The 27884-nt window shown below is 41.1% G+C and overlaps 2 protein-coding genes across 2 annotated transcripts; both read left to right on the plus strand.

The window, feature by feature from the left end:
• The first annotated feature begins 670 nt into the window (after positions 1-670).
• On the plus strand, positions 671-12667 carry rab25b (RAB25, member RAS oncogene family b). Its single transcript, XM_041941547.1, has 5 exons — positions 671-988; positions 6807-7002; positions 10169-10362; positions 10639-10719; positions 11847-12667. Exons 1-5 carry the CDS (start codon positions 952-954, stop codon positions 11963-11965), a joined length of 627 nt encoding a protein of 208 aa, XP_041797481.1. The 5' UTR covers positions 671-951; the 3' UTR covers positions 11966-12667.
• A 3482-nt stretch (positions 12668-16149) lies between these two features.
• Positions 16150-26704, plus strand: rab11al (RAB11a, member RAS oncogene family, like). Its single transcript, XM_041943110.1, has 5 exons — positions 16150-16472; positions 19738-19933; positions 20663-20856; positions 23087-23167; positions 24861-26704. The coding sequence occupies exons 1-5, from the start codon at positions 16433-16435 to the stop codon at positions 24998-25000; spliced, it is 651 nt and encodes a 216-aa protein (XP_041799044.1). The 5' UTR covers positions 16150-16432; the 3' UTR covers positions 25001-26704.
• Positions 26705-27884: the final 1180 nt, after the last annotated feature.

Here is a 27884-nt window from a genome sequence, read left to right on the forward strand (position 1 = left end):
GCTAAAAAAAAGGCTCATTAATATCTTGTTATGGTGCATTTGTGGCCCAGAATACAAATTCTACAACCCTGTACAGTTAGAGTGACCTTGACCTCTTTGTCAAAGAGAAATTGGAGGAACATGAAAGATGTGATTAAATTCATAGAAATATCAAGTCTCAGCAAGTAGGGAAAAAAATGAAAGCTTCTTTTGACAGTGCATTTATGGCAGAGATGTTACTGAAATGACCAGGTGCAGTAATTGTACAGGACAGAGTCTTTGTGAACAAATTGGAACAAAAGATGTGGATTTACAAAAGGATTATAACAAAAAAGAAGGAGTGAATTGGTCATTATTGACAGAAATGTCAATATATCATGCATGTGTGCAGATTCCATAAAATCATAGTGCAATTTTTTCTGATGTTCAGCAAAGAAGAGACTGTTTAAAAAAAATCACAAAAATCGTTATTGTGTAATGTTATAGAAATATTACATAAACTCTGTTTCAGGGTGGTTTCCACATGTAGTAATGAAGCAACTCACTTCCTGCATGCAGGAATTTGATTGGTCCAGCAGGAGGCGCCTGATACACCCTCTCAGCTGTACCTGCCAGTCGCCCCACCTGTCCAACCTGCCCCGCACTGACTCCACCTCCACCGCTGTCCCACCACTCCCTGACACAAGCCCCGCCTGCTGCAGCAGAGCAACCTGGATACCCTCAACATGTCCTGTTCAAACAAGCCAGCTTTCTATTAACTCATACAGGGAAGGGTAGCGAAGGGCAGAGAGCTGGTGAGTGGCATTCATGTGTCAAAACATTTTTGCAGCCATTTTCTCTCGTGAAGCCTGAGGAACTGAGGGGCAGGCTGGTTGTGGTGTGAGTCAGTGTCATCTTACATCCTGCAATCAGCCTCTGAGTGCTGGAGACGCGGCAGTAAACTGTGGGCTGCCAACACTGAATGGACAGAATATGGGGTCAGATGAGCCCTACAACTTTGTCTTTAAGGGTGAGTACATGTTCTGCTTACATGAGTCGATTCCCAGGTACATCCCTAAAGTCTCTGAGAGGTGTTTATTTGTTCCTTTGTCCTTCAAATTATACTTCCTTGTTTATTATCAACTTGGGATTTTCTGAGAGCAGTTATATGTGTGTATGAATGTAGTAGATTATTAGTAGTAACAGTTTGGTATAATGTACAGTACATAATAATACACAATTTGGCCACTAATAGCATGCATTTGTATGTCTGTTTTTGCTGTTCAGTCAGATGTTTAGGTAAACATTGTATGCAGGTATAAGCCTCAAAGCACTTTGGGTGAGTTGCATTATTACAAAGTTGCGTGATACAAGCGTCACATCAGCAGTGCAGCACACTGTCAGTGGGTAAGTAAGCCGTAACCGTGCGTACTACAGCTGACTGCTGCAACCAGGATGTGTATTTTAATTCCTGCTTATCTGCAGCATTCCATGCAGATCACTATAACAAAGAGTGTCTGGTTTAAAGCAGCATATCAGTGCCAAAAGGCAAAGTACTTCACTCACGCAGTAGTTTTGCCAAATAGAACACATCCAGTCTGTAGATTTGTCAGTGTACCTGCGCTGGACTGGAATTATGCTGTGTTCTTTGAAAAGTTGCACATTATGCTATTCACTCTACATCCTGCACTCAGCCTTAATGGGGCAGTAATCATTTCTTACATGCAGCTGGTTGAGGTACCAGATGGCTCTTGACTGATGTACGAGAGAAGTGAAAGGTTCAGGTATAGTCATTTGACATTTGGGTACTAATATGGCATGTTGATAAAAGGCACTGCAGGTGAATGGTAAAGCCAAAGTGACCGTGTCCGAAACATCAAATAGCATCAGTCACGAGTCTCACTGCAAAATGAGATCATCAAGTCAGTTTTATTCATGCAACCTAAATCACACCTAACAGACTGGCCTTGAAGGGCTTTTGGGGGAAGCCCAGGAGCCTATTGGTTAAGGTGCATATCACATAACGACAAGACCCCTGGTCTGATTCCACCTGAGGACCTTTGTTGCATTTCATACCCACCCCCGTCCTCCCACACTTCCTGTCTATCTCTACACTGTTATCAGAAGTGTAGGCAGAAATACTCCAAATAATATCTTAGTCTAATATCTTCCCTCACCCTTAAACCACACAAAATGACCTTTTAAAGAAATATTTCAACATTTAGTTTTTACTGTCTTCACATTTTTGAAAAATGAAGCTACAGCCAGCAGCTGGTTAGCTTAGCATAGCATAATGTCTAGAAACAGGGGGAAACAGCTAGTCTGGCTCACTACTCAACACATTGTATTTCATTTGTTGAGGTTTTGCAGAGGGTTATGTGCAGTCTCGGCTGGGCGACGTGCCTCCTGAGTCTCAGCTGGTTGTCTAGCAACCTCACGGTGACAACAAGACTCCAAGAAGTCATTGCCACCTGTTTCTGGGCCTTATGCTAAGCTAAGATAACTGCCTGCTGGCTGTAGCCCTATATTTACTGTATAGACATGTAAATGGTGTTGATCCTCGCAGCTTACCCTCAGCAACAAAGAGAGTGAGTGTATTTCCCAAAATATTGAATTATTTCTTTAGTGGGAGGGAAAAAAGGGAAGAAACCTCAGGAGCCACACCACGGGAGGGGTCCCTCCTCCAGCCCGTGAACTGTGAACATGTTCTCGAACTGATTGTTATCACGGAGTGAACACACTCACTTCTGCAGTGGCCCTAAGCAGTGTGTGCTACAGTATCTTGAAAGCATGAGCAGGTTTTCCAATCAGTAAAATCACGTTCTGTGGTTTGCTTGGAATGTGAGCCTGCATGCTCTCGACTCTCCGCACACTAGCGAGGTAGCGAGTAGCGAGTTTATTTTATGCCAGCAGTCACTTTTTCAAAGCCACTTTATTGCTACTGGACTTCTCTTTGTACTAGTCCACAAATTTAGATAGCTGGGTATTTAAAGTTAATTTTCAAACTAGTACACATGTGCTCATGTACAACAACGCACATTTTAAAAACCATTATTGACCATTAAATATGAATGAATAAATAGCCTGTCAGAATGAAACTGCTCTGTTGAAGATACAGGATGTTAGGCCTGTAATAATAATAATAATAATAATAATAATAATAATCTGTGTTTATAGAGCATTTTTCAAAATCTGTGTCACAATTTGCTTCACAAAGGCAGCAATATAAAACAGATTATAAAATTATCAGGTTTTAAAAGAAAACAAATAAAAAACAAGACAAAAAAAATCTATGAATCACTGGAGGTGACAGACTCAGCCGACCTGGTTTCCTCAGGCAGATCATTGTAGAGCCTCGGGGCCCTGACTGCTCTGTCCCCTTTAGTTTCATCCGGCCCTGTGGAACAGACTAAAGACCTCTGCCCCAGGATCTTGAGGTACACACTGGTGTGTACAGTACAAAGAGGTCAGAGGAATGCAGGGAGAGAGGCCATGAAGAGCCTTAAAAGTAATCAGTAAAATCTTATAATCTATTCTGAAACATACAGGGAAAGTGCTGTAAAGACACTAAAAGCGGAGTGATATGATCACATCTGGTTGGTTCAGGCAAGTGAAAAGGCTGCTGCAGTAATTAAGACATGATGAAATGAAGGCGTGTAAAATGGTGTCTGTGTCTTCAAAAGTTTAGATGAAGCTGCAGCTCCAGTCCTGAAGGTCACAAAAACGCACAAATGAAAATGTAATCCTCACTGAAACGCATCAAGTTCTTCACAGCTTCCTCAGGATCAACAAACCAGGCCACCAAGAGCTCCAAGGCCTCTTGTCCCGTATCGCCATAGAAACCGGGGGTTTTGTTTGCACAAGAAGTTACTCAGTGGTGGAGGAGAAGAGGGGAAACAGGCATTCTCACCTCACCCACTGGAAACAGAAGGGGCAAGTAGAGCAGCTTGTAAAACATTCTTGATGTGAGCTTAGACTTCAGGTTAAACATACTGTTAGTAAGAACTGGGGCCAAGTGTTTTGTGCTGTCTGAGTGTGCCTTTGTGGGAAACAGCAGGTGTTCAGGAAAAACATGCCAGCTTTTAAATCTGCGCTTCTGTGACTGCTGAATAGTGAACGAGTGATTTTTAACCTCCAGTTAAAGTACATTCTTGACCCTGGAAACACTACAAGGTCCATTAAGTAGCTGACCTTAAGATTAAAATCACATACTCTTCTTCTGCAAATGGAGTCCTCACATGGGAAGATATTGTTGATGTTCAAATTAGCTTTTTTTTTTAAAACATGGACTTTGTGTCCACGTTGGCTTAAAAGTTGAGGTTCAAAGTTCATTCTTGACAGTAGAAAATAACTGAAAGGTTAATTTCCAAACTGTTCCGCCACTTTAAATCAGATCACATGATCCTCATCGGCAGATGGAGATGGAAATTTGAACACCTACAGTTCCATGAGTGGGCAAACTCATTTGCTGATGAAGATCATGTGATGTGGTTGAAAGCTTTATGGGGAGATTGTTTTTTCAGCAGTCACCAGTGGTACAAGAGGTATTCAGGTGTTAAAGTAAAAATAACAATACCACAATGAATTAATACTGAATTACAAGTAAAAACCCTGCATGCAAAATCTATTGAGGTAAAAAAGTATAACAAGCAAAATGTACTTAAAGTATCAAAAGTAAATGTAATCATTATAAAACCTGACCCACTCAGAGTGTTACATCCAACATACCGTGTATATTCATATACATTTCAATAATGTCATGGGGGAGCTAATTTTAAGAATTTTTACTGTTAGATATTTTAATCTATTAAAATTTAGATTTTATAAACTGATCATGTGTTTTATGTACAACTCTTGACCTGAAAAGTGCAATATCTCCCTCCGAAATGTAGTGGAGAAGAAATATACAGCATCAATAAATGAAAATAGAAAATAAACCAATAAAAACCCTGTACTGCAGCAAATGTATACATCACTGACAGTCTCGTGTTTCATATGGTTTGAACATCTTTTTGCTGTCTCTTGAAAGGTTTCCTCATGCAGATAGCAAAGTTCAATACATGAAAATCTGAATAAACCAAATCGTGTGTTAATGAAAGTTTTTAGCCCACATAATTTTGAGTTCACAGTAGCTCTGACCTGTGGAAAGCTGGAAATGTAGCCATATTCAGTAAAAATCTTGTCATTTTCACCCTTTCAATCAAATTGTGTCCCTGAAAAGCTGTGTGAGGCACCTCAGAAGGTCAGTACCACTCTCACATGTTGGTCTATGTTAAATATGAAGCTAAAGCTAGCAGACAATTAGCTTATCTTAGCATAAAGACAGGCGGGGAAACAGCTAGCTGTCTCAAAGATGTAAAAATATCCAACTACCAACACCTCAGAGGCCCACTAATTAACATGTAATATAGTTCATGTATATATATATATATTAGCATAGCATCAGGACAGGAAACAGCTAACTTGACTCCAGATATTTAAAAAATACTTTTTTGCCTGGGTTTAGCATACAAGATATGATCTATGAATTATTGACTTGTATAGGTGGGTCTTTTTACCTTTGGACACAGTCAGGCTAGCTCTGTCCCCCTGCTTCAAGTCTTTATGCTAAGCTATGCTAATCAGCTGCAGACTATAGCTTCATATATAACGTATACAGACACGAGAGTCGTATCAATCTTCTCCTCTACCTCTCAGCAAGAGAGTGAATATGCATATTTCCGCAAGTGTCAAACTGCTCTTTTAACTCCCAGCACACCTTAGTTCAGCTCACACACCCCAGTATTAAGCTTCGACTGTGTTATCCAGCTGGGCAGAGATCCCAATGCTTCCATGTTTTCACAGCGTTGTCATACTTTCCTATCTTACCCAATCAAGCCAAGCCTTTTTTCTCTCTGACTCAGCTGCAAACAACTGAAACCCAAACATTAGTCACTGAAATGCACAGAGGGGGTGTCTGTTATTTCCTCTCCTGTTTACCCAGTAGGTAGGTTCCTCTGACCAACATAAAAGGAAGTAGCAGCTTAACTTGTTCCACCTGATTTGGAATCACCTTACATTCTTACAGGCTGTTTTAGTTCCCGAAACAAAGGTTCGTTTGTGGGAGGTTTCTACCTCAAAAATTTTCGGTTTTCTAGAGGAGGAAGTGTGGCCTTCCCCTCTTGAAAAGTTGACAAATATGTATTATTATATAGATATTACAGCAAATTTGTCCTTCAATTTTGTTAAAATAGGTCTCTTAAACATTAATCACATGTACCAACAGCGAGTCATGAGTGGTTTCAGATGGCAGCAGAGCTTAGAGAGAAATGAAGAATACCCACACTGAAAGGAAACTAAAAGAAAATCTACAAAATGTCTATAGTTATCTCCTCTGCTTCTACCGCCACAACTCTGTTTTAGTCGTGCTTGTGCTGTGCTGGGACGGCCTCCGTCATCTCCCTACCAATCAATAATCTGGTGTCTTCTGTTATAGGCCGACATCACACATCGCTCCCCATGCAGTATTTCACTCAACATGTCCTCTCTTGGTATTATTTACTCTGCACGCTTGAGTTAAAACAATTAACTGATTAAGCATGAAGGTGTGGTGCTGTTTTCAAAGAGCATCATATCTCTAATGTTGTAATTAGCCCCAGACTAAGACAGCCAAGACTGAGGACAAGACAGACACACCTAGACTAAAGGCTTCAGTTAGGAAGGGCTGTGAAGGATCACGTGAATGTCGCAGGATTGGAGTTTTGTCTCCTTTACCCAAGAAATACTGGGTTTAGTTTTGCAACAACCAAATCCCAGCCTCCCCCTTAATACTTAGTACTTGGCTTTACTGTGTTTTGTGCCCTCTGCAGTGGTTCTAATAGGAGAATCGGGAGTTGGAAAGAGCAATCTGCTGTCTCGCTTCACCAAAAACGAGTTCAGCCATGACAGTCGCACGACCATCGGGGTGGAGTTCAGCACGCGGACAGTGCAGCTCAACGGCTTCACCATCAAGGCCCAGATCTGGGACACGGCCGGGTTAGAGCGATACCGGGCCATCACTTCTGCGTAGGTGTCAAAGCCCATTACAGCTTTTATAGATCCATTAGGATTTTCATTCTCACGTACACACACTGTATAGAATGAATGTTTCATTTTCTAGCACATCTGGGTATTGTTGCAGAAATGTGCATTGCTTTTCATTAGATTTTGAAGGCATTCCTGCAGTTACTTTCTGATTAAATATGAAAGTTTTGCTCCAGTGTCCATTATATACTCTTTGTTAAACTGAACTATTGCAAACCCAAAGAGAGGGGTGCTGACCTTGTTCCTTTCAGTCCAGTTAAGGCATATAGACATGTAAAGATCCAGAGGGTCCCTTATTTAAGTTGCAACATGCATTGTGGTTGTATTATTTCATGGTCTTTCATTAGTAAAGAAACTGGCAACTGATCCATGGAACCAGTAGATGTGTTCATCGCTGATCTTTAGAGGTGCTGGTAGCTGGCTAGCTGTTTCCCCCTGTTTCCAGTCTTTGTGCAAAGCTAAGCTAACCAGCTGCTAGCTGTAACTTCATACTTATTGTATAAACTTACTATCAATCTTCTCATCTAAGTCTCAGCAGGAAAGCAGATCAGGATGTTTCCCAAAATGTCAACCTATTCCTTTAAGTAGCAAGTAGCAGCACAATTTCATCCAGTAGGTTAAGCCATCATTGATACATCTAACAATCTCTGTAGGCACAAGGTTGTGTGTGTTCAGCTTGTCAGCGGGCTGTATCTGTACCTGTTCTATTTGTGCTTATCATAACCTTATTCAACTAAAGCTTATTCACAGAGTTTACTGGACTAAGATAGAATAACACTCTGCAACAGAGGCCATCAGACCAATGCAGCTCTTACCTATATATTCTGGTCTTGTCCTTCTCTAAAACAGTTTTGGCAATCTAACTTCCCTTTGTTTCAAATAAATACACTGACCCTTGACCTGTAGTCACACTTTTCAACACTACTGGGGAGACACCTCATTCTACAGAACTGGAAACAACAGATCCCTCCACCTTGATTCAGCAAACACAAGGAGCCTTTTGCATCGGGAGAACAGCAGATACACATGGAGGAATGACACAGAGAAGTTTGTTAAAAAATGGGAACCTTTCTGATCTGATTTAATTCCCTTGAAACGTGGTGAGTTCTCCTCTCTCACGGGCTCTTACCAGACAATATTGTGTACATTGGTTCCTAACAATATATCAGCCTTGAGATCACCACTGTATGTGAAGTGTTTTCTGAATTCATAAGGAACCTAATGCAAGTTTCAGTAACAATTTCCCTTACGAGTTATTAATGAGTACTGATGTAACATAAATGTATTGTCTGCTGTGATAGTGCTAGTGGATGCACTGTTTTGAAAACTGAACTTGGTGTCAAACATCCACACTTTTTCCTAAGCAGACACACAGAAAGCAAAGACAGTTTTTTTTTTAAATCAACATTTCATGCTTGATGTCTTGCTCCATAGTTGTTGAGCAACCAGTATGTCGGCATCTTAAGGTGTTGCTGTTATCAGCCAAAACACACGCAAGGACAGACGCAGATCCTCAGTTTCCTCCCACATTACCTGAAAATCAACCAGCACATTCTCATCTCCTGGCAGTTTCCATCTGGCACACTTAGCTTCCAAAATCCAGCTGGTTAGAGCGGAGACCTTTGCTTGAGCACACCAGCCCTCAATGGGTCTCTGTTCTATCTGAGGGTGCCCCTGATTCAGTCTTTTTTTAATTAAACTAGACGGATTAACAGTGTGGAAAGTGGTTTTAAAACAAAAGGACCATGTCAATTTTATTTTTAAGACATGGAGAAATCTGAGGATATGCTACACCGCTGGATTAGCCCTTTTCTGACAGCTTGGCTTTTTGAGTAATTACTTGCCGACTTATTCCAGTACGCAAATTCTCACTCCCATGGAATTTCTCATTTGTGCTGTAACAAGCAGCTAAAACCTATTAAAGTGGAATTAATTATGCCAGTGGAAGAGGGTAGCAGAAATGTAATTGTGAAGGAAGTACCGGTTTGTTCATGCTTCAGAGCAATCGTCACTTGTTAATTTTTTTCAGTTGTCAACAGGAGAAACTGCTTATTCTTAATGAGGAAAAGAGAATGCTTAAAGGGTCCATAATCTACAATTTTATAATAACAATGGATCAAATGACTTTGTGTTGAATCCCGCAACTTTACTATTATGGTTCATCGCCGCTGCTCTCCTTTGTCATTTCCATCCATAGGAGCCTATGTATGCTAGCTGTTACCATCTAGCTGGTGGAGAGCATTAATCAGCTAAAGAGCCAAACATTTTCCTCAGGGATTGGTGGAGACCAAAACAGAGCTTAAAATACAGTTATTGCAATTATTGGATTTATATTCGTCACTTGTTTAAAAGCACAACTCCAAATGAATGTTTGTTGCTCCCTTACGAATGTGTAAAAGGGTAAGCATTTGCTAACAAGTCGGCCATATCAGCTTAAAAGGTGATGCTATATAAGTGTTATGTTATGGGTTTTTTTTCCTCAGCCCCCAAGTGGCCAAAAAAATCTGTTATTGTCAAGCATCAACCTTTCAGGGCTGGCTGGCTCCAAAAGCAAGTCCGTTCCCATAGACCCCCACAATAAAATGCCCAACTTCACAGCGGAAATAAAAAATAATGATGCATCAGGCTGTAATGATGTTTACAGCCTGGTCTCTGTAGCTAATTTCTCCATTCGTGACAACTATATGGGGGTGAATTTTATATAACTCACTCATTTAGATTATATTAAGGCTGTGTCTCAAATAATGTTTATTATGAGCATGGCTGCTTTGGGTGACAGCTAGCTAATTGGATTCAGCAACTAGGCTTCATTCGGCCCGCCTCAGCTCCACCCACGCTCCACCTCTGCCCATTTTTGGATTAGCCAGGAGGTGGTGGAGTCACTGGCAAGATAGCGATGGCCAGAACTGCTGTGGCTGAGCTTCACAGCGGCTCCTCAGAGACATATGACCTAAGACATCCCAGACACTACATCCATGTCTCATACAATATGGTTACTACAGGTTTTTAGTGTGCAGATTGTTAATGTTTAGCTACATTAAAGTATTTTCCACCTTTATTTTATAATATCACCTTCATGTAACCATAGCAGTGCCACACTGACACCTAAATGTCACATAAGGAGTAACTGTAAATCTTCTCTGAACAGGTATTACAGAGGTGCTGTTGGAGCCCTGCTGGTCTATGACATCACCAAACACCTCACCTATGAGAGCGTGGAGCGCTGGCTGAAGGAGCTGTATGACCACGCTGACCCCCACATTGTGGTCATGCTAGTGGGCAACAAGACTGACCTGGAGTCAGAGAGATCTGTGCCCAAGGAGGAGGCTCAAGACTTTGCAGGTACAAAGTCAACAAGTGCTACTGCTATGCTGAAAATCATTGCACTGGATCATTGTTCATGATTGGCTAATGGAAACAATGGATGGAAAAGATATATTACATGATGTTGTTATAGGGCCCATTGCTCCCCAAAGCTCCCGTTTCTTTGATGATTATACATGAGAAGATCAGTGGTGGAATTTTGTGATTCAGGGAATGTAGCTTTAAAGTGACACTGGTAAGAAAATGATAAATAACATTTAAAATGACTAACAAAACCTTATTCCTATTATCTAGAAAAGAACAGTCTTTTGTTTCTGGAGACTTCTGCTCTGGATTCAACTAATGTGGAGGCAGCATTCAACAATGTCCTAGCAGGTAATTCATTTTAACGTATTTAACTTTTATCTGCTCCGTTAAAAGATGTTACATAAGTATATTGTTCATGTCCAAATCTGCAGGGATACAAAGAGAATCATATTCTTCTTACCAACACAGGAAGGTGGTCATAGTTTATGAACTGTGTGGGTGGCGTGGCTGACTGCATTACAGCATCTTTCTGTGTGCATGTGGGTTTCCTCCAGTTTGCTCCCTTGAATGTATTTCCCTCCCTGTCTTTCCCCTTCAAAGACACATATATGATGTGGGCTGGATAAACAGTTTCCCACAAAATGCTGGGATAAGGCTCCGCCCTGACTGACCCGGAGTTTAACCTCACATAGCCAGACTTCCATCTCCTCAGCTCATGGAGGTTTGGAGAAAGTCTAGGTCTGGAAAAGGTCGGGATAAATTGACCTATGGTAGTCCCGCGGCAGCCGTTTGATTGACTGCTCTGGGAAGAAACCTCTCTTGTTGGTTTTTGGTTGGAAATGAACAACTTCACCTATTTATCTCATTTTAAGTGTTGCTGTTAGGCTTGTGCAACATGACCAAAATCTCATATCCCAACATAGCTCATTTCAACAAAGCATCATATAGCACATTATCTGTGAATTCAATGAACTGAATGCGCCATAATCTGCAGTTTTGTGGTCCGTGTCAGGCTTTTCATACTCAAACCATATCCATGTGTCAGAAGCAGCTCCTCTTTTAGCTGCCAGCTTCTTGTTTTGTCTTGGCTGGTCGGAGTCCGTCTCCTGTTTAGAATTACCCTCTTCTCTGTCACGTTCACTCTTCTTCCATGTTTTTTTGTGTTGCCTTCATGCACATTTGCTGCCTGCATCCATGCAGTGTGGAAGAATGCAAAGTGTTGTCCAAAATAATAAAAAATAGACTAAAAAATAGACTTTTTTTCTATCGTCACATGCTATATATAATCATACCGCTCAGCCCTAGTAGCTGTCATTTTCTAATCTACTTTTATGCATCATGGTAGCCTTGAATGAGCAGCATTGGTACTTTGCTTTGCTTTAACACTTGTCGTACTTATTTCTCTTTAAGCCTGTGATCTTCTTCCTATTCTAGCCTAATGTAAATGTTTAAAATGTGTTAATTTTCTGCCACAGAGATTCAGAGGAAGGTGAGCAGTAAGGAAGTGGTTCGGGGCTCCATCAGTGCTGTGTCCTTGAACAGCGCCAAAGCAGAAAACAAAGAGGAGCAGAAGCCCTGCTGCAGGAACATCTGATCACAAGATGCTTCAGGAGCCCAGGGGCATCTGGGTGGGTGGCAGGTGAACTCCTCCCTCACCCGCAACCCTGTGCTTAGAGCTCAACGAGAGGCGGGCAACCCTGGTTGCCAATATTAATGGTCCTGACTTAAGTGATGTCACTTTAAAATGACTGATTTACAAGTTTTACAAGCTGCATGGTGGCATGATGTATTCAAAAGATTTGTATATGTGAACAAGCGCAGTCAAAACTTGCATGCGATTGCCTGGCCTCCAGCATCACTGCTCGCAGCTTTCTCGAGAGCCGCTCATCCAAACTACTTCACACTCGACACAGCACTTCCTTTGGTCCTCAGCAATACACACAGCAAGTATGAAGTCGATTAGAAGACCGGTTGTCGAGAAAATTGAAGGACAGTCAGATATTCCTGCCATTTTAGTTAGATGAATGTAGCTGGAGACATCAATCTTTCAACAGTCCCTCCTGGCTATTGTGCAAAGGAAAATAATAAAACACTTAACTGTGTTACCTGTATTTATAATGCATGCAGAGAATTGGAGTAACGTAGACGCATCATGGCATGTGTAATGTTTTATATGTAGCTGACACACTGGCGGATACTGTGAGTACAGACTGTGAGTCTTGCCGTCACTGCTGTGCACGTTTCCAGCCGATGATGTAGGATGATTTCATTTCTGTTGAGAAATAAACGATTTGTGGAGACAGTTGGCCTACTGCCTGTTATTTGTGTCCTGTAATAAAAGATGGGTCTTTTTCACAGAGGACATTTTGACATGTCACAAGAAAGCACAAATGGAAATAATAAAATGAACGGTGGCTGAAATCAGTTTAGCTTCGGTTTCAGGGTCCTGGTATCGTGCATGCTGGCTCACTGTCACACTGCTATTGCTCGCTGGAAAACTTCGGAGAGTAGAGCCATTATTTATGTTATTAGTAACACATGTGCTTTGCTTCAATGACAAGTCAACATGTCTGCAATGATAAAAGCCTGGAGGATTTTCAAGTAATTAGGAATACCAGATTAGTAAGGTTTACCACTTCAGAAATGATTCAATTCAAGTGCAATGCTTGTTTTCAGTCACAATAACACACACACATATACACACAATAATAAACTGATGATTTCTGTGGTGAGTTCAACGCTCTGGGAAACACTGTGTTAAAGTCAAGTATTAAACCAGATTTGGGCAAGATCTGTTTCTGATCCTGGCATTTCTCAAACTGTTTCATATCAAATGCCTAGCTGCATGAGACGTTCATAACCTTACAGGACCTCCATAATAAGGTCTGAAAATTCTGAGGCTGCAACAATAAAACATATGACGACACGAAAAAGATGTAGAAAAAGTTGTGAGAAAAAACAGGATACATTTTAGATGTATGGTAGCATCTCCGTCTGACAGAACAGGTCAGGGGTGGGCAACCTTTTCAAGCATTATATCTTTTTCCTCTGACTGTGCTTCGGAAAATACCCGGCCCAATTAATGTTGGCTAAATACAGCCAGAATGAATGCACAGGCCTCCTTAAAGGGCTGGAGACATATGATAAAAAGTTTTTCCTTCCTGCTGCAAATTTAATAACAGCTAAACCAAACCAGCTGTCATTTTATGGGAAATTAGTGGATTGCCTTATAATAAAAAAAAAGAGGAGTTGAACCAATACAGCCGATATCAGCCGGTCTGCGGTATCCATGTCTCCATGTCTAATATGATGAGGCAGTTCTCCCCTGACCACAACAACATGAAAACTGTATGCAAAACCTGCAGTGAAATATCATTTTATTGATGTGTTTTATCACTGACTCATTAAAGGCTGAAGGCTTTTACAGGAACTGTGCCAAGCATTAAATTGTAGGAAATACCAAAAACCCTTCAATATACTGAACATAATGACTGTTTAGACTATGTGTTGTTCTTCACCTTTTACACTACAATCAATTTAATGCATGGAATTATTTATCTAGTTAATAAGCATGGTACATTTGTTTATATCTCAAGCAATATATCCCACATTTTAGGAGCCATATCTTAGAGTCTCAGCGGTGTCTCGACTGCTGACAGGACTTAACACTTAACAGACTGGTTAAGAAGGCCAGCGCTGACCTGGGATGCCCCCTCCACCCAGTGGAGGTTGTGGGAGAAAGGGGAATAATGGCTGAACTATCATTGCTGATGGAGAACAATCCCCCCCCTTGCAGGATTCTGACAGCACTTCAGCGACAGGCTGAAGGAGAGATACTGCAGGAGTGAAGGAGAGATACTGCAGGTCCTTCCTTCCTGCTGCTGTCAGACTTTACAATCGGCGCTGCTCCCAGTCGACCACACACATCAAAACTGACAAGTTCACTCATGTGCAGTATTGGTCTGAATTGTGCAATATCAATATTTCCAATGTGCAATAGTATGAATTGAGCCACTGTCTGTTCTACTTATTATATTGTTTACTAATTTATTAGATCTTGCATTTTTTCACTGACGCTTCTTACTATTACAGTATTACAGTATAACACTGCAAATTTCCTCACTGCGGGATTCATAAAGGCTCATTTCAACTCTTGTATTGCCTGGATGTTGCATTGAAAATATGTTTTAAATAAGTAATCTGGAGTTTGTGATATACTGTGTTTGCTGTTTGTATAAGAAGCTTGTTTCTGTTTTAGTATTGCAGCTAAAATATTTTGGATTGACATGAAAAATCTCTGTATAACAAATTTGAAGATGCTGCTGGTGGAGGAGGGATGGACGATTTCAAAGACAGTGATAGCATCTTATACATTGCTCACCTGTTTTTGATGTTTGGGAAATGTCAAATCCATACCAATAAATTCGATGTCCTTGGATCCAGTGCCACTTTCAGTATCCGTCTGGATATCCTGAAACTTAGTCAGAAATGACAAAAATTACTCAGTTTTGATGTCTGCTTTGGAGAGCTTTTGAAAGCATATTTTCTCTGTATCCATTCTCTCATTTAATTAGCATCTTCTTTTAGCTTATATTATACTTTTGCGTATGCCACCAAGCTTTTTACTTGGTTGCACATTGAACTTCATTTAAACTTGAAATGGTGAAAATTGATATATCAGTATCTGGCATTGGTATGATCACTACATGAGTCCTTGTATCTTTCCTGCGATCCACTGAGCAGACTGCACAGCGTGTAATTCAAGGTGAACTGCAGGTATTTTATGTGCCATAGACTGTGTACACATTACCTGCGGTTCACCTTGAACTATTTACCTCCATAGAAAGAGGAGAAAGAAGAGGGGGCATTAATAAACTTTTGTTTTGCTGACATTGGTGTTAATCCCGCTGTCCCACAGACCCTAATGCTGCACGAATAAAAATAATTGAAATCCATCCTTTTGCCATTAAAGAGACAAACTATGGGAGCGACCATAGAACATTATTGTTACACCACGTAAACAAATGTGTCATGTTTTTATGGCTGCCACTTTCGCCATTATTTTCATTAGTGATTCATCTGCAGATTGTTTTCTCAGTGAATTACTTTGTCTTTAAAATGTCAGAAAATGCCAGTTTTGATTTCCCCCGTCAGAGATGACGTCAGCAGTCTCGACCAACAGCAAAACAATCCAAAGATACTCAGGTTCCAGTCACGCATGTCAAAGAAAAGAATCACATTCTCACATTTAAGGAGGTGGAACCAGCAAATATGCTACTCGATTATCAAAATAGTCGCTGATTGATTTTCTGTCAGCTGACTTATCAATTAATTGATTGTTGGATTTATAAATGGACTTGTGAGGGATGTTCAACATCACTCACAGATGTAGAGAAGTCATGAAAGAATGGTGTATTTAACCATGTTTTACAGAATGAACGCCTGATTTTTTAATAGATTATACTTTAGTGTGTTGTCACTTCAAAGACAAATGCAAATTAAGTCCAGCGAATAAGACAAGGCTGCTGTGACACGTGTAGCTGTGATATTTGTCATACCACCGCTTGCCAGCTGGGCTTTGCTGCTGCTAACGAACCTGCTGCTTGACATTACCTGTTGAGGCGTGGGGGCCCGCAGACGTCATCGAGTTAACGACGAGCGGTCAAATCATGAAAGACATCCCAGCGCACCAATCACGTCAACGCTCGTGACAGGTGTCGATCAGCTATTGACCATTAGGAGCGAGCGGGGGGCGGGACCAAGAAACTGACGTTACGTCGCAGCCTCGGTAATGGCAAGTGACAGAGGGTGAGAAAGACGAGGCGAAACTTTTTCCAACTACTAGTTGATGTCAGGATTGTTTATGCGTGATAACAGCAGCAGCATCGTGTTGTCCGACTCCGACAGTTATTCAGCGTTGCTGTCGTCTGGGTGAGAGTTGACCGTCTTTCGTGAGAGGCTAAAGTCGTGAACGGTGGTCTGTCGGTCGCGAAGCAGCTGAATACACCAGAAGTTTGTTCGACTTCGAGTGAACACGTAGAGTCGCCGAAGAGGAGAAGCTATGACGAACAGAGAAGACGAATATGACTATCTTTTTAAAGGTGAGTCGCTGTTTACATTTTAGCTAGGCGGCTATTTTTTACCAAGTCTACACCTGTGAGCGAGTGTCATTTGATGCCGAGGTGTTGACCCAACAACGGACGACATTTGTGCCGTTTATCAGACCAAACGTTCGCCGGAGACAAAAGCACCTGCCGTGAGCCGCAACTTTGACTGTTTGCTAGTTGTGACACCAGTTGCGACATGGTGTTACAGCCGTGTGATTGCAGCGTTGACAGGTGGCTTGTAAGGACTTCCATGTATCGCGTTAAGCAGCATCTGCGGTGGAGTCATCATCTTGCAGGCCGATGATGCAATCATCTTAGGATGCGGTGTCGGGGGTCATAAACTGTGGCAGGGCGACGGATCAAATCAGCCGCCATCCAGGCTTGTTTAGAGTTTATTTAAATAGTTTCACACCTGAGGACTTCACGGTTTGCTGGAAATCATCCGTGTTTGTAGTTTGAATGAGCGTGCAGGTCTTGACACTTCGGCAAAACCATCTTCTCTGTTGTTAATAGCAGCTATTACTTGCTCCAATTATTACACCGCCTTAAAAAGACAAACAGTTGTCAATATGGTCTCACAAACAAAATATATAAGCCTCATTTATAGATATGAACAAGCTTGCCTGGTGACCAGATCTTTTAATTCTCCACAATATGCAGAAATGTTGTGTCACCTGGTACAAATAATTTGTGTAATTTGGGGTAAAATGATTGTTCCCCCTTCCCATTGTTGCCCCCTTCGTTGCACCGTGTCACAAGGAAGGGGAAATGAAGTGCTAATGGGCTGTTCAAATATAGCACACTAAACAAGCATTTGTTGTCAAACTGGAAATACCTGCATGGAGTGTATCTGTGTGGCCACAAAGAAGCCCTGTCCCTGAGCACAGAGGAGATGAGATTTACTCACTCGCTCACCCATTCACCCACTTTGGGATACAATTACATGATATTTGGTGACCAAATAGCAAAGCTATCTGAATCGTGTGCAGCCGTGCAAAGACACCGATAAGGCATCGGCTGACGGGCTTTGGCTTAAACCAGGAAAGAGCTTGTTATGGCTCTCCTTTGTTCCTTTAGCCTCCTTTTCTCCCTTGCTGTTGGACAGCATGAGTCAACTTGGGTGAGCTCGTAGTGAGTCACATAAACCTTTCTCTACTGATGGATGCATCGGCACAGGAAGTCATCCTGCGGTCCGGCTGAAGTCATACCCCTTTTTTTGTACAGCTCATTGTCATTTTAGCCTTGTGTATATATGTATATCATACTAATTCCTCATTTCCTTTACGTCTTTCTCCCAGTACATCTCGTTTTGTCTTAAAAGCACATTTCACGAGCCAGTAAACTATGTTAAAGCAATGTGCTTCTTATATATACGTATATTTAATGCTTTGGATCTCATTAATGCATTCAATACCCTAAAGTCAGTGCTGATGAGAAAATAATGATCCAGTTTTAATAGAAGTATCTCTTTTAGATTGCCAGCCTTAGCCAGCATTATACACTGCTTTAATTTCACATAAATGTAAATGATGAAATTGGACAAGAGATGGTGATCTTTTATTCCATTTGTGTGGATTCAGGAGATATCAGTACATCAATTAATATCACTGAGCTGCTCTCAGATGGGCAGTATTATTTAGCTTCAATCTTCAGTTCTACATTCAGACAGTCGTAGGCGAGGGTACATCACTGCAAGCACAGCTGCATCGTATGATAGAGCGGCGTCATATCTTTGCAGCTGAAGAATGCAAACCCAACAATAGGTTAGTGAATGGGCGTGTAATGCAGGTCTGATAATACCTGTCTGATGGCAGAGGACCTGGAAATGGTTGCATAATGATTTTTGTCCTCCGCCCATGATCTTTTGTGTCAGATGAAATGGAGAATGACAGAGTTACATTTTTGGCATATAGGAGAGCCACACTGTTGGCATGTGTAGCCCCCACAGTTTTGCCATATTGTGATTATTTCAAAGTGTATATAAGCCAGCTCTTAATATGGGCAGGGTTCTGTTTGTGTCTTCACAGTTTGCCTTTAGAATTAGCATTATTGCTTAAATGCACGTGTAGACACAGTGGTCGGTTTGTTAATGCAATTTCAACATTCCATAACAAGTTCCTATTTCCTAACATCAGGGCGGTGTGCTGGTGTGGTAGGTTCCTTTTGACAGACTGACTCACAAGATAATTGTGGAAGTAGTTTTCTGACAAACACCCTAATGATGCTTGTTTAAGTACATTTTAGGAGAAGATCCAGTAGAGGAGGCACATTATTGTTTTTAGGCTCATGATTACACACCAAGCATGAAAGGGATAGCTCACTCTAAATCGTAGATGTAAGTCATTTACTTCTCAGCCCATGCCTGTAAAAACTCCTGTGAAGTTTGTATGTAAGTCAAAACAAGGCATTTTCCCAAGTGTAGTCATCATTAGGGATGTTGGCAGATTTGATGGCTTTTTTAGGCTTTGTTTGGAAAGTGTAAATTGGTGGCCCTTTTACTAAAGCAGTTTATTGGAACATTTAGACATAACTGCATTTTGTGCTTGGCATGTGCACAGACTTCTGCAGAGTTTTGGCTGAGAATAGATGAGTGTTCAGTTTTACTAACATATATTTTGTAGTGAATTTTTAGATTATACACAGCCTTTACAACAGCAGGACAAACTACTCACACAAATTGATTTGTAATCATGGACTATTTACTCCCGTTCTGTCAAATGTCGTCAAGACTGAAGTACATTTGACAGGTAACATCTGCAGCAAATAACTGGTTTAACCTGGATTAATGTGCTCAGTCTGCATGTACTTCCTGAAAAGTGCAGGTGGTTCTAATATTTTGTGTACTCGGTGGGAGTCCCCTGAATTTCTGCTTTACCTCAGCTGGGAGCCACACATCGTACGTACGTCATAGCCAGGCTCTCGAATAGAAATGAAAATCAAATTTAATTATGAAAGACAACCCATCTCATGAAGTGTAACTTGCCTGTTTAATGAACTGTTACGCCAAAGGTCCATCATGAATTTGCCTTTACAGCTGCAACTATAAAGTATGCTGTGCTGCTCAAACACAATTATTACAGTCTATTCTCCATATGAATTTTTCATTCTTGAAAATTAAATTGTGTTGTTCCCATCAGTTAAAATAGTTAGATTTAAAAAATTAAAGAGACATTTTGTTTGCAGATAGAGCAATACAGCGCATGACTGCTGCTGATGATTGTTCCTCTTCTTTGTCTGAAATTTTTTTTTTTTTCTGTAGTGGTGCTCATCGGAGACTCAGGTGTAGGGAAGAGTAACCTGCTGTCCCGCTTCACCCGGAATGAGTTCAACCTGGAGAGCAAGAGCACCATCGGGGTGGAGTTTGCCACGCGAAGCATCCAGGTAGAAGGCAAGACCGTCAAGGCTCAGATCTGGGACACAGCTGGACAGGAGCGATACCGTGCTATCACTTCTGCGTGAGTACAGTACATCATTGAAGTCAGCACACATGCAGACACACAAGCCCACAGGCACTGACCACACAAGAATGTTCTCGATATACCTACATACTACGTGACAGTTGTTTGATTCCAGTCTCTCTCCTGTTTCCTGTCTGCCTCTGCCTCCATCACTGTCTGTGTCCAATAAAAGTACAAAATGCCCAGCAAAAAACCCTGTTATTCAAAGTCACATGAAGTTTGGCTGTATTGCGGATGACTGGGGGCTGTCATTTAAGGAATATAGACTTCCAACCAAAGGCCATCCTCCGTCCATAAGTTCTACCTTAGTTTTCCTAAAAAAAGCAAGGAAGAGATATTCATAATTGATTAAGACTCCAAAATGCACGTTTTTGCCTCTGGGATGGAAGTCTTTTGTTAATCACAGCTTTCTCCTCATGTCTTGGTCATGTTTCCATCCCGACAGTTGTCACTCCTTTTGAGTTGTCGACCTGGATCCGGCAGCCAGCTCCGAGGCATTGGCATGTACTGTGTCAAGGCACCACTGGCATTGAGAAAGACATCTTTAATGAAGACATTTTCTTGTGTTTCTCAGTTTCTACCATTGTTGAACAGGCGTCCTTGTGCCTCAAAGCTGGCCGAGCCCATGTGACACACTCACAAAGAATCCTGAAATCAGCAGGCTCTAACAAGACAAAAGTTTCAACTCCAATTATTATGATGTTCATCTCCTCTTTTCTTGTCCAGTTACTACCGTGGAGCGGTTGGAGCTCTCTTGGTTTATGACATTGCCAAGCATCTGACGTATGAAAATGCTGAGCGCTGGCTGAAGGAGCTGCAGGACCACGCTGACAGCAACATAGTCATCATGCTAGTGGGCAACAAAAGTGATTTACGCCACCTTAGGGCAGTGCCCACAGATGAAGCCAAGGCTTTTGCAGGTATTGTCCCTGTGAGGGGATTGTATGTGTTGTGTGCGTGGGTTGTGTGGGCACATACAATACTATTCTGCCTCAGTAGATTATCGCCAGTTTAAAGATGTGATAATTAGCATAGATGAACTGACCTCCTAGTTGCTGTAATTAGGTCCTTCACTATGTTCTAATATAACCATGTGTGTTGGCTGACAGTGAATTTAGTTCATGTTCATACTCGTGTCATTAGTTTTAAAGGCAGATCTCATAAGATATTTTACAGAAAGTGTGTCCACCAAATAGTGTGTGTCCTTGGCTTGAGTGTATTTCAGTATATGTTAGAAAGCACAGCACTTGGTCCAAAGGACTTAATTTAAATTAATTACACTTATATGTATCTTGGCCCTCAGAGATTTTCAAGGCTTTGTTTCAGAGCAGGTTTATTTTTCACAGTCAACCTTGCAGTTCATTTAAGTAGAGTCTAAGTATAATTGCCAACCTTTTGACACTCTTATTATTTTAGAATGGTTGCACCACATGTTTACTCTTGACCTTGAGTTTTATTGGCTTGCGTCCGAAACAGTGTTGCACCTCTTTTGGCTGGTAAATGACTCTTGAGGACTGCCTGTACAAAAGTCAAATACATGAGTCGTGTTGATTCATATTAGAGGAAATAAATTAATTTTTGTTGCTAGATAAATACCATTTTGACCAGTCAGTGCTTTCTGTTGGAACTGATTTGTTTTTCTGTACCACCTTATTTACGATACCTAATTTGCATACAGACCAAGTGGTGGACACGTCCATGCAAAGTATATTATAATGGCTCTCCTCAAAGAACACGACAATTTGGACCAATCAGTGGCCCAATCTGATGCTTCTGTGTGACAATTATCCCACCTATGATAGTAACCATTCATTTTATGCTCAATTTTATTTTTGCTCATAATCTCCTTCACACTTGGAATTGGAATGTATAGATTACAATTATTAATTAATCTGTGTAATAGCTTTGTCTCTAAAACTGCAGAAGACACTGTAAACACCCATTACAGTTTCCTGCAGCCTCAGGTGATCATCAGATATCATGTTTTGTCCAACCAACAATCTAAAACCAAACCTATTCAAGCAGTTAACTCTCACATTTGAGAAGCTTGAACAGCATGAAAGGGGCAGCATTTTTGCTTTTATATTTACTTAAACACTCAATTATCAACTTACTATTCTGTTGATCAACTAATCAATCAATTGAACAGTCGTTGCAGCAAGTAAAAGTACCAGATATTTGCAGGCAAGTTTTTAACTTTTCAGTAGGAATTTGTTCATGCTGTTATTGGCCTTTTCATTCTGACATGTCAGGGTAAAGCAAAGGAGCAAATGATAAAACTAATGGTGGCTGAATTCCAGTTAGCTGCTTCAGTTTCAGGGTCCACCAAATGCTAATATCCCGGAGAACTAATTTGAGTGTTTGTTTAATTTTGTCAAATTCTGCTCCACTTTTAAGCCTGAGAGGGTGCTGGTGACAATGAGAGAGAAGTATTTTAGAAAGAAACACATATTTACACAGCAGACATTTTCATTGATGACATTACAAGAAAAGCACAGGTGTAATTAACAAGATTAATAACGGCTGCTCCAGGCTCCTGGCATTGTGCATTCTGGCTGGCTAGCATGACTTACTGGAGCACATGAATGGACCTAAGTCAGCGTTAAAAGTAACACCTGAGCTTGTCTTACTATGACAAGTTAAAAAAAGAACTATTTTCTAGAGTAAACTCTTAATTTATCATTTGAATAAAATGTACAGTGTATTACCATTGCCATAGTCTGTAAATGTTGTACAGCAGTTTAAGATTTTTAAATGGAATGAATGATCTCAGCAAACTATATTCATTTTACAAAGTTTTTTTTTAAATCAGAGTGCAAACCATTGTAGTCTTTGCTGTGTCTTAGTAACATCATTGCATTTCATCAGATTGTAAATCTACATTACAGAGCAGACCAGTCAGCTGTCACACAGCCCATTCAATTTTCTATAATTACAAAGCAGTTCACAGTGAGCAGTCAAGGAGCAGTTGAAATGAGTAAATTTCTGGGGAGAACCCTGGAGTGAGTGCATTATGCAGAAGAAATCAATCCCTGAATCAGTGCAGTGTTAATGCCTGTACAGTACCCCCCAGCTCAGTGTAGTTCTGAAAGTGAAAAATAATGCCGACCTTAAACATATTGTGGCGTTGTGCGCATGTGTGTTTTACAGAGAAGCATGGCTTGTCTTTCCTGGAAACATCAGCATTAGACTCAAATAATGTGGAGTTGGCTTTCCATACTATTCTCACAGGTGAGTTTCCCATTTGTGTTTTTTTTCTTTATATTTTTTAGTGTTTATATCAAATCATAGAATGGAAGTGCATTTGCACCTGAGGGCACTGATGTTTTAAAGCTACTAAGCTGTCTAATGATAATGGTTTATATATACTATACATTGATTTGTCTTTTAAGTGTAACATTTCCATGCAGACTTTACATAATAACACCCATCATCTGCCACTAGATGGCAGCAAAATCCATCTTATCAGTTCTCCATGCCCATCACTGATGTGCAGTCTGTGGCAAAAATACCCCCTGAATCTTGTTTTTAAGGTCAGAAATATGGGTGATTGGCACACTGAAAGACCACTCAGCCAATCAGTCCTGAAGATGGTGAATCACCAGCAAATCACTAAGAATTGGTCTCTGTTTGTGGGCACAAATCCACTTTGAACCATCGTACTGGATGCATCTGTTCAAGAAAGAAATTGTGATCCTGGTTCACACATATGATTTCTCAACTAAATGTCTGTGAGCAGCTCCCCCAGCAGGCATATAGCCATGCTAACGAGTTCATGTGATGTTGGAGATTTGATAACATGGAGAAAAAAGCAATCGTTGTGACCGAGTCAACCCCTGGAGTGCATAAAGGGACAATCCAACAGTGAGTGGTGCTTCCGCTTCAGTCGCTCCAGGGGCTATCAGTCTGCAAGTATGTGCCCCAGACGCCTCAGCTTGTGCTGTTGCGATCATTCCGCCCAAGCCACAGCTTTATCAGTAATTTGTAAATCATAAAGAACTTCAGACCAACAAGCCCCATTGAGCTAACGTTGCTAATTGGCTCATTAAAGGAGGGGAAGAGAGGAAGTTAGCAGTGCATTAGCAGGCCGGTAGGAACTCAGCTTTATACCCAGTGGAGCCGAGAAGACGTCACATGTAGATATCAGCAGCAGACAGATCGTAGGTCGGAGAGGGTCATCCTGATGGATTATTGTTTGTATAGGCACAGCAGACGGTGCTGTGTAGGGTCTGTAGTAATGAGTCATAGTTTCACCACCTGACGTGTCACGTCACAGTCAGCCAGGACTCTTGTTTTGCTTTAAACCTTCTTGCTTCATAGGCAGTTTTTATTTCAGGACTGTTTTGTTCCACATCTGGCTGTAGTTTAGAGTTAAAGCAGCAGTGTGCCACAGTAAGTCAGAGGAGCGTTTGCAAGAGTCCTGCTCTCCTCCCTCAAGCTGATCAAATGACCTCCCCAGTGGCTTCTAAGACAAAGTTTAGCCAAATGGCAGTCAGAAATGTACTGAAGAAGCAAATATGATGACAGATTAACTGCAAAAAACACTGAAGTTCACCTGGGTATTTGAAAAGCTCTTGTCTGCTAAATATGTAACTTTATTGTATTTTCTGCTTACCAGTGTGAGCAAGCTGGGTCACAGAAGCAAGACCCACAATGTATAGTATTCATTTAGTTATTGTAACTTAAATGTAAAATGTATTGTAGCTTTGGGGAATGCCTAAAATGAGACTTGGTACAGCCACATGACATAACGATGCCAGTTTAGGATGGAAAGAATCCCTTACTGCTGCCAGGAGTCTGGATAGAACAGTTGTTGTTCAGTTTTGCCATGCTGTTTGTCCTTATCACAATATGTCCCACTGTTGGCTGGATTTATAGGCATCTACACGTAACTCATTCCCTTTCACCCTTCTCTCCATCACAGCCATCTACAACATCGTGTCACAGAGGCAGATGTCAGGGCGAAACGACTCAGACTTCTCACCAGCCTCCAACGTAGTGCCCATCACAGTTGAGCCCACCCAAAACTCAGCCAATAAGGGTGTCTGCTGCCAGAACAACTGAGACCTTACCACTGACCTCCTTCACCTCCAGGCATTGGAGAAACAGCCAGATAGACAGAGACAGACAGTTGGACAGGGAAAATGGAGAGACAGGTAGAAAGAACCATTTCACACAAAGACACTTGGGTTTATTTGTCTATTGTCTGGTTAAGAAAACTTAATGCAGCGTGAAGAGGGGGGCCAGGGAAGGAGGGATACTAAAGAAGTTTAGATAAGCAGACAGGGGGTGTGGTGAGGGAGGATTAGGATGAATGGAAAGAAAACAGGTGAGATGCACTGTACCCAGTGCATTAAGCTTTGAAAGAGGTACATGATCAGAACTGATTCACAGTCTAATGAAAAATTTAACACATAAGGTCCCTTTTGTATCACATCACAATTTCTGTCTTTGCAAACGGTCTCCCTTTTGAAAGCTCTATTTTACAAGCCAGTAAATGCTTTCCCTCAGTTTCCCACCAGCAGGATATTGGCCAATAAAAATCCACATCCAAAATACTGAACTGCAACCCCTATGTCACCACTGTCACTCCCATTACCCTAAATGTATAATATTTAGAAAATAATGTCCCTTACAATATTTATTGAACACTAGATTAAGGTCTTGTTTGGCCAAAGGGTTTGCCATTTAACACTAGTTGGCTTAGATTTTTCCACACTGATCGCTTCACAGCAAAGGGAGCTCTCTTGCTTTTAGATGCTTTTGCTTTCACCCACAATCGTATCTCTATGTGGAGAAGCTTGTAAGGGTAACTACCCCTCAATAATGGAGGAGCAAGGGCTTCAAATCATTTTTCCTAAATCCCTATGCTGGAATTTGGTCGAAGTTGGTTCAAGTAGTGTTCCACCAGACCTCTCGGAGCAATAACATCCCTCCCGAACAGTGACATGTAATTTCTTTTTGATTGCCTCTGATCTTCGTTTGGAAAGCTTTCCTGCTCTGTGCACACTTGGTATAGATGAGTCATGCTCTTGTGATTTTTTGCACAGCGTTAACTCTAAATGAGATGGGATAGCTGTATCACTAGCAAACGGGTTAACTGCCTCACATGTCGGTGGGATGGAAGTATTGGCTCTGCTGATAACTGTTTCACCCCTGCCCTGAACCTTTGGGTGTAGTAGAAGAGGATGGGGAATTGGTTTAAATGCATGGACAGCCCGTTGCTGCTGCCTGCTAGCTGGGATAGATGGATGGATAATGTTTCAGGGGATGAGGTAGTGAGGGCACTCAGCCCTGCCCTGCTCCTGTGGTCTCTGATGTACCCGAGATGGCTTGTTTTACTGTAAGTGAAATCCTCCACTGCCTGCTCACCTACTCCTTTCTGTCTCTCTCTACACTGTATGTAACTGGAATAGGACTCTGCCTTCTGGGATCTCCCTGAGGTCTGCCCTCGCTCTCACTTGTCTTTATTTCCTGTGGCGGGGCGGGGGTTGTATTCAGGAGCCAGGATTGGGTTTGTTAGTATCTAATAGTTCGATAGATGAGGAAAAGCAGAAAGGATGGATGTGTAAGGAAGAGCTTAATTAAATCCAAAGGTTATGCACACAGATGATGTTTATCCTGCTGATGTGTTTCCACATCAACACTGACTTTTTTTGACTTCACAGTTCTTAAACTGGGTGGTGTAGGTTAGGGCTTTTTAACAGTTATTCTCATATATGTATATTTGGACTGCATATGTATAAATAAATCTCATTTGTTATAGCCTGCCTCTTCTCATGTCTATTTAAGATGGTTTTAAAGAATAAAGGCTGCAAGTGGCTGTCTTCTTCATTAGTGAATCTGGTAGAAGGCAGTTAGTTGCATGAGTCATGAGTTGAGGTGATCACAGAATACTGACATGGCTATATTATATAATATACTGAAAGTCCACCATTACAACACAAGATATTTGCTCTAAAGTGATACTGAAATACGAAGAGTCAGCATCAAAGGATCAATTCAGCCATAGAAACGCCCTCTTCAAACAAGAAAACACCATTGGTTTGAATTGGAGATCATTTCATTTTTGTTTTATTAGAAACATTTACAATACATCTTGAATCTTGGAAAAATAACAAAGAACCAGAACTAACATGGCGCAGATACAATAATAATAATAAAAATGTCTCCAAAAAATGTAATTCACAAAAAAACATGTGCTATAACAAATAAACCTGCAATATCACATGCCTTGTAAGGGCATGGCATACTGTAACAGAGTTCAAAGACTTCTTCTTTTTTTTTTTCTTTTTTCTTTTTTTTTTCCATCCATCAAAGTTGACGGTCAGCCACAGAGGGCCACATTGGTAACCCTCTTTCACTGTTCACAGAGAAACCAGAAACTAACGCCAGGTGATGCTGGCCCAAAAACTAATGCACTACGACCACTATTAGACCGGTATGAAACACCTCTACTGTGCTGGAAAAATTGGAAACGCTACCAAAGACAAACTGTCAGACTGTATTGGCCTCTTTGGAAAAGGCTGCGAGTTTCACCAGCGAGTGCCACTTCAGTCCCCATCCTTAACATGCAGCAGAAAATGTGCCAATGTAGTGTTTTTGTCAAGTTTTCTATATCTGTATCAACTCTTACACAAACTAAGAAGTTCAAGTTAATTCATATGAGGTGCAAACAGTCTTTCATCACTAACAGGTAACTGAGAATACAATATCCAACTTTGATATGGGAACTGAAATGCTCTCTTAGCCTGGCTGCAAACTCATGTCAACTTTCCAGTTTCCAAAGAGACTCCAACTATGAAAATCTACAGAGGAGAAACAGCCCAAGTGCTCCGATGTTAAAGGATAACACAGGACCTGCACCGTTTCTCCCATCTAAGTGACCATACAACATACATGCAAACTAGTACGGTAATGAATCTGTTGTGTGTATATGTGTGCATCT

Source organism: Chelmon rostratus, chromosome 8, assembly GCF_017976325.1.
Source record: "Chelmon rostratus isolate fCheRos1 chromosome 8, fCheRos1.pri, whole genome shotgun sequence".
Classification (NCBI taxonomy): Eukaryota; Metazoa; Chordata; class Actinopteri; order Chaetodontiformes; family Chaetodontidae; genus Chelmon; species Chelmon rostratus.